General features: G+C 34.1%; 1 protein-coding gene across 1 annotated transcript in view; it reads right to left on the minus strand.

The window, feature by feature from the left end:
• Positions 1-1,201: 1,201 nt before the first annotated feature.
• The window catches only part of LOC148276584 (ras-related and estrogen-regulated growth inhibitor-like protein A), a gene marked incomplete at its 5' end in the record, with an annotated part of 67,330 nt that continues 56,325 nt past the window's right edge, over positions 1,202-12,206 (minus strand). The window contains 3 exons of the mRNA XM_088234059.1: positions 1,202-3,505; positions 10,303-10,461; positions 10,580-10,680. Of these exons, the coding sequence (XP_088090185.1) occupies positions 3,185-3,505; positions 10,303-10,461; positions 10,580-10,680 (581 nt within the window). The remainder of the gene's footprint in view (positions 3,506-10,302; positions 10,462-10,579; positions 10,681-12,206) is intronic.

Below are 12,206 nucleotides of genomic sequence, written 5' to 3' on the forward strand. Positions count from 1 at the left end.
AGCATAGTTCGATTATTTGTTGCATGAGGGTAGGGTGATCAGTCTTACGCTTCAGGTCCCAGTCCAAGAACAATGAAATACCGCAGTTCAAAAATCCTTTGAAAATCGATATTTCTTGTCCACCCTGCCAGGAATCAAACCCAGGACCTCAATGGTAGGCGAAGGCTTCAACCACAAAACAACGAGGCAGACTTATCCCCACTCGATTTCCTTATTCAGGACACCTGGGAGAAGCCATTAAGTCAAAAACACTCATTCAGGGTTCTGGTTCTATTTCACACACGGAACTCTATTCTTCATCTGCCTGGACACAGAGATAGGTACCTAGGTACGTTCTAAAGAAAAACATTGTTTGACAGGATCATTAGCCAATCGGTGGACAGACGGAATCAAATTAAACCGATGAAATAACAAGACGAGTTACAGTGAGGGATTTCATATTTAATTCACAGAGGTTATTTTAACATCAATTAATTTGTAAGTTTTGAAGAGTATAATGTGTTTTGCAACATGTAAGTATAGGATAGATTATTAATCAATCGCTAATAATATAATATTGAAATATGCTCAGATATTCTGGATACAAACAAACATATCGACACCTGTCATATTTTCATTACATTTCTATTAAAAAACATCAATACAATTTTCCTTCATCTTAGAACTAACATTTTATTCAGGGAAATATGGAAATATGGTCAGTACAAAACATCAATGCATGTTGCATTGTTACATAACATTAAATATTATCATATATTTACACACTATCTATCTAAAATGAAATCACAGCCTTAGTAGTATTCAAATAAATAAAATAATTAACAACATTTCGTCGACGACTAGACATTACTGTATATACATTACTTTTATCAACAATGATCTTCATGCAGGGCTGCACAGGTTTACACAAGATGGAGAAAAAAAGATATTATTAAGGTTTTTGGGCCAACATGTTCTAAGAAACAATGCAGAACTTTGTAACAAATTCCAATTAATTTTACTAAGAAATATTATAGGTTGAACAATGACTGGCCTCTGAATTCCCTTGTCATTTGTTGAAAATATTTTACTGGTTTTGATATAATAGATCGGCGTTGTTAATATAATATCCACAGTATCGCATTATTTTTTTATCACGAATGTATAGTAAAATTTATTTTAAAATTTGGACATACAATTTTTCTAATGTGATGTATAAATATTTATTTTTAGCATGAATAAAAAAATTGTAACTTTAGGCAAATATGGATTTCTAATGTCATTCTTATTTTTTTGGTCAATGTCTCAATCATAGTGATATCGCATATAAATAATTACAATGTAAGAAGTTTATATTTGATAAAGTTACACTTCATTTTAAACCACCATCTAGATTAAATGAGTAATATTACCCCATAGCTTGCAACCACATTTTTGTTAGTTCCCTAAGCAGAGTCGTTACTCAAAAAACGGGTAAACATACCCAAGCGGGTATTTGTTATTAATCGAGTAGCAGTTTTAAAAATAAGTTGGAACATACTAATTTATTGAAATAGGAAAACCGCAAAATTTGTACTGTACCTACCTATTGATTCTTACTTAAATAAAGCTATAAAATGAAATTGTACGTTTCCGAAAATAAAGCGACATCGTATCTGGCTAGAGAAAAATACCTCTTTGAAACTCTCAGAAAATGTATGCAATAATTTACAATAATTAAAAAAATACTTAGCTTTTGTATAAGTACTATAATGTAATAAATATGGGCGAATTTTCTACATATCTACGATGGTTCTTTGCGTAAAAGCGATCGAAGTAGCACATGAGAAATATGTTTTTCAAGACCTAAAGTCCTGAAGGATAGAAGCAACATTGATATTATCCAAACACTCAGGCCCGTTGTTAACGACCATTTTTGCAACTGCTTTGTACACTCATTGTTTGCACCGCACCATTGTCCTTCGGACAGTTTTGTATGGGCTAGTATGCATAAACGGATTGTCAACAAGGACTCCCGTTTCTCACCGGACCGTTTTCACAGTATAAAAACGGTCGCCTAAAAAAACAGTTACACACGTGTTGGAAAAACAATCGTTAGCAACGAGCCTAAGGTGTATTTCTGCAATATTTCATGTGATAATAATAAATAAAGTAAATGTACTGTAAATAATAAGTTTTCACTAGCTCATGACATACTATTACAAATTAATATTCCATCTCCTGCCAGTAAATAATCCACGTAGGTATTTCACAATCTTGATAATAGAAAAAAACTTAATAATGTGCCTTGTGCTAGGTAGGTACCTACTGGAAGATTTTTCGAAATATTTAACATTTAACACGTAACAAAGTGCTGGCATACATATCTTATTCGAGTATTTCTAGCCATATTGCAATTTTTCAGCGAATATGATATAAATATGAAGTGTCGATGGCCGAACGAGAAATGTACTGTGAGGCATATTTTTATTGCCCAAGTACATTTATTTATACGCTCAGAAATTTTCGAATCGCGTCGTTCGCATGCTTTAAAGAGTAGGTACCACCTCATGTTTTCCCCAGTTGAAGATATTTTAAAAATAATTTAATGTACGATGATGCATAAAAAGTGAATTTTATCAATTGAAATAATATGCAGTTTCAACTAGTTGTGCACAGGTTAGTTTTACGAATATCAGCGCTCGCGCTTATAAAAAAGCTATATTTTGGTTCCTTCTTACAGTGCATCATATATTATCCTTTCGAATTGGTACATCTTTATAAAAGCTAAATTTCTTACAGGCAATCTTAAAAAAAATCTTAATATATCATATTTGATTACCGTTTCCGCGTTGCATTTTCCGATAATTGGGGCCGGTTGCGGGGAAACAGGCGTAATCCTAAATCTATCCGTCGCGCATTAAAGCTCTCCTGTCTTCTATTCGATAGTTCCTAGTCTTTCAGTTATCACCACGCCATACCTTCTTTTCTACATTTATAGACACGAAGGAGCCTTAGTTCTCGACATGGCTTATTCTCTACGCGTAATCCGCTCAAACGGATATAAAACATTTTAAATGAACATTTGAGCAAAGCCAGAATCCGAGTGAGAGATCTGCGGAGAGGTCTGGTCCGCCGTAGACCCGTCTTCAGTCGGGACAGTATCAGGCGCGTCACCTCAAGGGACGGGAGTAGCGCAATGCTCGTTGTGGGCCCCGGCTGGTAGTCACAGGGAAGCCGTCGCCGTGAAGTTCTGCCTCCTCTTCAGTACTCTGTTCCTGTGCAGGTCCGACTTGTGGCACACCACGACAGTGCCCCCCTGAGCCGTGCCGTTGGCCCCCTTCCCCGTGGAGTTCCCCCCTATGAGGGTCCCGATCATCTTGGAGACGGAGAACTTGCGGGACTTGGTGGAGGACTGCAGCGCTCGACACTCGGTCACGAGGAACTCGAAGGCCTGGTAGAGATCGGAACTGTTTTCAGCCACGCTCACTTCGTAGAAAGGGCAGCCGTTTTGTATCGCGGTCGTGCGACCTTCCACTTCCTCGACCTGAAACAACGCGAAAAAAGATCGTCAGAAAAATACATAGAAAGCTCGAGTATCATTCGGGAATTTTTTTCATTTATTATTTTTTAGTAATTTTAGGAAAGATACACAGTAATCGTTTGTCGTGTAAATGTAAAAAGGCGCTTCTCATTAAAAAAAAAACATTTTGGTTTAAAATTACAGTAAAAATCAAGGTAGAAGCTGTTATTCATAGCTCAGTAGGTATCCAAGTCGTATATATTTATATGCTTGTAGGTATAGGTACGCAGGTACGCGAGTAGTGAAAGTGATGAAAGAGTTCTCTGATAGATTTCACTCTGCTAATGACACTTTCCATTCATGCTTTTATTAATGGAAAATTGTGGGAGTGGCGAAGATCTAGCGGACCCGTGAAATCGTCGAGTCATCGTGTTGTTGGCAAGTTGCATTTTCGTTTTCGTCATAACCGTGATGGGCGCTCCCTCACTGGCCTTGAAGTGTCCCCTTGTCGTAAAAAGCTCGTAAATTATTCGCTACAAATCCGTTGACAAATCCGAAGTTGCTCCAGTTTCCGTGGACTCGGATCTTCGCTCCGCCGTCCAGTGGATGAACTTCGCTAGAGTTGCAACATTATTATTTGTTATGTTGTTATGCATTACGTTTACATAAATTCCGACGGTTGTGTAAAAGCTAGTTCTAGCTTGCCCCAAGGTCCAGGACTAATAATATTTATGTCGGAACGTTAAGTTAGTTATCAATTTTCTCTGTCCGAGACATTTGTCAATATCTGATGAGGGCAGATTATGTTATTACGATTAAGTACACCCACGGTGCTTAGTAATTTTGAATTATTATGTCACATTATAGATATCCCCGCAACAAGTGTTATTTAAAGTTCCACAATCTATATCCATGTAGGGAACTAGTTAAATATTACAATAAAAATTTTGAAATGGGTACCTAATTAATTGGCATTTTAAATGCTCGCCAATTCGGAAGATGTGTTTTTTTAAAATCGAACTGATTTATTGCAAAGGGAATACCTATATTTTCACAAACAGTATAACTTATTGGATAAATAAATTATTCTAAAGTTCATTGTCTCGATTTTTGTTATGATTGGCACCACAATGCCCTTTAAAAATAATACGCTATTTCGTGAATAATATTGAATGAAAAGCCAATGTTATTTAACTTTGATAATATAACACATTCAAAACCCCATTATTCACAAAATTTCCTGTTTACAGCAAACAGCCCTTGAAATGTTTTCAATGTTGGGCTTTGTGTACAAAATGAATACGCGAAAAGCTTATTGTTTAATCGAAAAGTAATACACGAGGTTGTTGATCCAAGAATTAGGGTTCAAAAAGCCGAATTCATGTACTGGCAGAAGCTGAGTAATGCAGGGGCACAATATGTAATGTCAAATGGCTCATTTTACGGGTGTTTTTTCAAATCATGAAATTAAAATCGTTGTTTCATTATTTAATAATTGTACGAGAACTCCCTTTACTAATGTTCTTTCGATATTATTCGTTAAAATATTGTATACTTTCCGCACACTTAGTTTGCTGGCATGCTACTTCGCGTTCAAAAATGTAATCTGCCGTTTTTACGGTCTACTTTTAAATTTAACGAGGAACATAAACACCGCGAGACCATTATTATTACCCTTTTAGTGTAAAAAATGGATGCTGCGTTAAAATATTGTCACTTTTAGACGCCTTCGGTATAGGGATATTTGAAATAAAAATGGTAACGCTGTACATAATACCTATATCTTTTTTTTTCAATATTGAAGTGTCGTAGATTCATAACCATTATCATCCCCCTATCCGCAAATCACACGAAGGAAATATGAGCATACAACATTATGGCGTGTAAATATCTTATTTATAACTAATTATTATTTGCAGACAATATTTTGTAAATTACATGCAGATGCAATGCACAGCTGTTTGTTATAATATTATTTGCATTGTTTGATGTTGTCCCACTTATGATCATTTGATGTGGCAAGTCGAAAAGTGTACAATAATCTATATCTACGCTGTTGTAATAAATATGACAATAATACTGAAATAACGAAAATAAATTACAATGGGGAACTTCAGCCCTACGGGAAATTAGATACAAAAAATGTTTTCTTACGTGGGGTTTTTACCCTTTTATTAGAGCATTAAATTTTACGGCAAAGTTTCTTGAAAATGTACGGAAAAAATAAAAATTTTTTTTTTGATAAAAACGCACTACTTTAAATGACGTCACTGGTTCATGTGAATCGACCTATGATCTGAGAGCTATGAAAGATTTCCGGTATGCTTGTCGCTTCTGGACCAATGGGAAGAACTGAATGAGAATAAGCGGAAATGAACCTCTGACGTTACACGCGGAGTTATTTCAGAAATACAAAACTTTGAAAAATCGTAGCGCCGATAATACGATGTATAAAAATTAAATAAAAAAATTGACTTAGTTTGACAGTCTATTAACAAATTATTTTTTTTTAAAAAACCACTGAACTTCCTCGAACTGAGTAACGCTATTTAAAATAGTCTAAATCTATTCAAAATGGTCCAAAACATTATATTTATTACAACAGAAAGGGAAAACATTTTCATTTGTTGAGTTTTTGAAAGTCCTCAATAATTTTAATATAACATACACATGTGCATACATATTATAAAATTTATTTATTTCTATAGTGGCTGTAGTGGGGTAGGTGAGCTCTCGCTTGAAGTTTTAGCTTTGATCTCTAAGTAGGCCGTCGTAAAAAAAATAAATATTTTCTTTGATACTCATCTAAGCGTTATTCAATTTTGTGACAGGACATGACAGGACATGAGATGCCTTAAAGGCCTTTATTGATTTCGTTGATTTTATTCCATTAGTTAATTTATAATTTTTTTTAAATGATTTAATATTCAATTTTTGACAAATTCTTTTTCCGTATTAAATTTATATTTTTAAGCTGAATTCATTGATTCCCATTACGCACGTAAAACTATTGTTAATAATGATTGTGAGTACTTTATGGTTCAATATTATTGCTATTATTTATTTATGCAAGAAAAATGTTTTTATTTATAACTTTTTTAGAATATTCCCAAGAAGTTTTGGAAAAAAATAACCCGTTTAGAGACAATAATATATTACAATATTAATTTATTTAAGGGCGTATTAACATTTTTTTGTCCAAATATTTAAAGACAGCGCAACGGCTGGATGTCACCCCCTTGGAAGTCATTAATATTTAAGTATTACAACAGAGATGGAGAACATTATCTTTCCTTAACCTTCTATAAGGGGTATGGAGGTCTCGGCAATAACAGAGATTGTGACCTGTCATTGGCTGATTTAAGTGGCCACTTTACATACTGTGTAAACATTCACAATTTTGCTTATGTTTAAGCATCCGCATTTTTAAAATTTCTTCCCTCTTCACAAAAATCAACAAATGGAAGGATCGAAGGAATATGAATATTCAAACATCGGCAGAATGGTGAATGCTGCATAGTGTGTAACGTGGACATTTAAATCACGCAATGACAGGTCATAGACCTTGTAAACGCCTAGGTTTTTATGATACCTTCTCCGAAACATTCTCCATGTTGTAATATTGTGTTACTTTTACTTTTGACAATGAAGGCATCACTGGAAAAAGGCGTTAAGTCGCAAATTTTTAAAATGTATTTTTTTAACATCAATGAAAATTTTATGCACAGTCCTTTCACGTAAAGCTAATTACACCATCAAAAAGTAGCAGAAATCCGATTTTGAGAGCGAATGAAGATGTTATTTTATCAATAATTTTACTGAAGTTCAAAACTTTAACCCCAGATATCTCTTTTTATTTCTATCACATTACACATTTATCCACTTATGTTTCCAATTATTCTTAATTACAGTACACAAAAAATAATATACACATGTACACATATATGAATATTTAAATTTCACTAATTCTGATATCTATTTTTTGTATGTCCCAACTCAGCACGGGACGGCAATGGTCTTATGGAGTTTGAACATTTTTAATTTTGTAATGATTTTGATGCAAGTATTATGAATATACAAATAAAATAAAATTTACGATAAAAACAACACTGCAATAAACTGACGGCAATACGATGTGCTATTTTTGGAACTAAATGCAGTTTGACACATTTTCGACTGTACGTTTTTATTTTTTTATACGGATAACGTGACTTTGCATATCATGAACAGCCACGTACTTAACACGTATCCAAGTTTAAATATAAATTTGTCCCCATTTCTAAGTTTATTGCAACCATTAACACAAACATGTTTGACCAAATACTCGCGTAAACAAAGATTGTATTTTTTTTACCTACAAAAAATTAATACGCTTATCATGGGCAAATATCAAACATTTAATTTTTAGATATTTTCCAAACTTTTCCGATGTATCAATTTCGCTTTTTCCGTTGATTAAATTTCTCAGTAGTGGAATTATTTTAGTCCGTCGATATGCGAGTATCGAGGCATACAAAAATACAATGTTCTTTCTATGTCTATAGAGTGATAGTTTTATCCATTTTGCGCTGCTCCTAGACCGTAGCATGAAATTTACATTAGAATGATTCCTGGAAAATTGCAAAGTAGAAATCGATATATGTAATAAGTGAAAAGCTCTGCATAGCGGCGGCGCGGCGCGGCGTTCGGGTATTTTTTGCACACTTTCAATGACTCGTAAAGAATAGGTGAAAAATGAAATTTACACATGAAGTTTATCAACAATGTTTTGTAGACAAGGACTGGATTCAACCCCCTAGGGAGCTGTTAATGTTTATTTATTTATTTATTTTGTTTATTAAGAAAAACAACAGCAATACAAAAAAATATACACAACATTATAAAAAAAACATAAAATAAAGCCAAATCAGTTTTCCACATAAATATAATTATAAAAATCCAGTTCAGTTAAATATAATATATAGAAGTGCATGTGTGCGAGTTTTTTTTTGTGTGTGAGGATGCGTGTGTAAAAAAGTGGAGTGTGGTTTTGGTAAGTATGTGAATATGTGTGTGATTGTATATGGGTGTGAGGGTAGGTTTAAGGACAGGGTAAGTGTGTATTTGATATGAGTGAATAGAAACAATTAAAAATTATAATGTAAATATATATATATATTTTTTTTTTATAACGAAACATAATTTTTTTCAAATAATAGTTTTTTAATTTTGGTTTTAAAAGTGAGTTTACTGCAATTAAATATGTCTATGTTATTGAAAAATAAATTATAATTACGCGTCAAGCGAATCAGAGGAGAGTTCTGTGCATAGTTGGTGCGAACTGTGGGTACATAATACAACGGAGATGAACAACACTTTAGAGAAGGTAATATAGAAGTCTAGTCAGGGCGTATGACCTGTCATTACAATCAACATAGGTGTAATAAAGAGTATTTTTCTTTATGTTCCTAATGACTACCTTAGACATAGACAGCTTAAGCTGTTTTATCTTCCTGCTTGCAGAACCAACCTGCCAATGGTAATGCCAGTAGGAAGAGCATTTTTACTCAACCGTATCTCTTCGGATATTGACATCTTTCATATTAGTGAAAAAAAGTTCAGAGAGGATGCATTTTTTTTCTTTAATTGCTGGGTATTTTTATTTTACCATCTTTGTTTATTTAAATTTAAGTATTAATTTTTTCGTGTTACGTATGCATTGAAGTATTTTGTAATGTACATAAACGTTTATAAAATAAATCAATTGAAATTGAAATTGGCTGGTTTAAGTGGCCGCTTTACATACTGTGTAACATTCTCAATTCTGCCTATATTTGAACATCTATACTCCTTCAATTCTTCCATCTGTTGACGTTTGTAAAGTTAAACCTTTATTGTTGCGGGTGAGATTTATATGATTGAATTATTTCACCTACATACTAGGCAACGCCTGAAAATATTTTTCAATTTATATACTTCTTCTTGGACCAGGTGGATTTATAAGCAATGTTTTGAGTTTGTCCAAAGTTATGTGTAATGTGGCCACTAAACCAGTCAACGACAGGTCATAAGCCTCGTGGATGCCTAGACTTCTATATTACCTTCTCTAAAGTGTGCTTATCTTTGTTGTATAATGTTGACATGAAATTTATAACTTAACGTTCAACTTTTTTTACGAAAACAAACTTACCGCACATTCAAAATTCGATTCAACTGATGAGTGTCGAGTTTATTATTTGATTTATGTAATGTGTTTAATATCTATCTAAATTATTTAAAGCAGTTTTTTTTTTTGTAAAATCACTTTTAAGACATTTTGTACAATGTGAATCTCACCTCATTAATTTTGTTTTACGATAAATGTGGACCGATCTATGATTATTTGTTCGTTGGGAAATAAGACTGTAAACATATAAGGGCGAACGTGACTTAAACACGATTCTTCTGGCCATTTTGATCATTAACTTTATTAACGACTTCCTGTTTTATCAAATGCAGGAGAACATTTCGAAATACGTCAATGACACCGTAGGAAATGCAGCGTCTCAACTTTACAAGCGTTACGTAAAAACGAAACTTTTAGACAGATCGATTAATTTTTAAAATCTACTTATGTATCCAGCTCATTATTTATATTTTAACAGAAACGTTATTTTCTGGCAACCGCATTTTGGCGTTTCCGCCAAACCGTGCCCCCTTTTCCCCGGCGCTATTTTTGACGTTTACCAGATAAGTCGAGAGAGTTTTTTTTTTGTCGAATGGCTTCTTTCGCTCCTTCACAATGCTTCTAGCCGGGTTGAAATATTGTGGCGGGTATTTAGCGTGTTATGCGGCGTTCCTACCTGTCTGAGGTGTTCCAGGTCAGCCTTGTTGGCCAGCAAGGCGAGGGGTCCCGCCCCTTGACGCAGCTTGTGCAGGGCCGTCAGAGTCTCCGTGGCGTGTTGGAAACTGCGCCGGTCTGTGATGGCGTATACGACCAGACACGCGTCGGCCCACTGAACCTACGAAAAATTAAAAAAAACTGTAAGTTATCGGTTTAATGAATATCGTCGAGTTAGCGTGATTGGGACAGTTGCGAGTAAATTTAGGTATTGATTAATAATAATACAAGTGTTTTACCTGCTCAACAGGAAAGCCGTCTTCTCCTTCGCCGGAGACGTCTATAATCTCCACTTCCAGGGGACTGTTGTTGATGGTGATGGTCTGTCTGTAGAGCAGATCTGGGAAAATAAAAAAGAACGGATGTTAGATAATTTCATTCAAGCGTAGAGACTCGTATCTTATTATAAACCTCGAGAAATAAGTTCAACCACTTTAGTTTCGGGACATTTATTCTATAATAAGATTGCTTAGATGAAGTATGTCAGACAAAAATTGTCGAGAAAAATATTAAAAGGTGACGTCTGTAAGAAAAAGTTTTGTGTTTTTTGTAAAGACAAGTTCTTGGCACCCAGGTACATTTTTTTCTGCGGCTATTTGCGGATTCTTAGTCACTTCGACAAGCGGTGCACTTTTATTATTCGAAAAAAGCCTCTGTAAATAACGGAGGAACGCGAGTATAGCATATTCATTACTTCGAGGATGGCTGTTATTCTTCAACTCATTTGTTATTCAATACAAGATTACTGTCTGTAGAAAGGAATTTGCGCACACACGGAAAATGTCAGTTAAAAAAGAAATGTAGGAATTGCTCTGGTCGGAAAATTCCAGATATTTTTTTTAGTTTTATTTGTAAATATCGCAAATCATCAAATAAAGTACAAAAACAGCATCATATTCCAGATGACTTGGTCCAATAAAATATAATAGGTAACTATAAGTTAAGAGGAAAAACGTAAGCACTAAAAAACTGGCAAATCTTATCTCAAGTTAAACTTAATTTTATAAAGAAAACAAAATGTGTTTTACGAAAGTAATTTTCAAAATAATACTATTACGAGAGTGATGGCACTGATTGTGATGAAATTATAGGAGTAATGCGCAGTAAAAGCACCGATTTAAGGTTCGAAAACCCGGTCTCCCGGAAGTACAAAGTAGCATCGGATTGGGTCCGTAGTAGGTGGATACTTGGAGTAGGTATTGCTCGAAAAGATTCACACCCCTCAAAATTGTCCCGTCTCGTTTCGCGCCTTTAACTCAATAAAACCCCGACAATTCAAATGAAAAAACAAGAGTTCAATGACTTCAGAAACGAATCCAATAGAAATTGATCTAATAAAAAATGGATCGAATTAAGCAAGAACCTTGAAATTCTGCTCCCATTTTTTGCTAGTAAATTGTTACATTTGAAATATTAATGCACAAATAATCGTAAAACATTTTGTACATGAATTTACAAAATAGATTGCTATTATGTTATGGTAAGAATATGTCAAACAGACCAAGGGCTCTACTTTGGTACAAATTAATTTGTCAGCATGCGTCGCACTCCGAGTATGAACATAAGTTGGTACATGATTACACCATGAACACCAGGTTTACTAGTATGGCTGTACTAGAGCTAGCTGTTTCTAGATATTGCAATAAATATGCCAAAAGGACACTGCATTACAGTATACCTAAAATATTTAACAAGTTACCAAACAATATTAAACATCCTGAGTTAAATACAGGAGTGAGACGTTTGCTCGAATTATGGTTAATAAAAAAAAGTTTATTGTATTAGTGATAGTTTTTAATTTTTGATAATGTAATAGGTATGTAATATGTAATATTTTTCAAGTAAAATTATTATTAATGTAGGTTA

The sequence above is a fragment of the Micrasema longulum genome, unplaced genomic scaffold (assembly GCF_059751315.1).
Source record: "Micrasema longulum isolate JH-2025_06_02 unplaced genomic scaffold, ASM5975131v1 h1tg001190l, whole genome shotgun sequence".
Lineage (NCBI taxonomy): Eukaryota > Metazoa > Arthropoda > Insecta > Trichoptera > Brachycentridae > Micrasema > Micrasema longulum.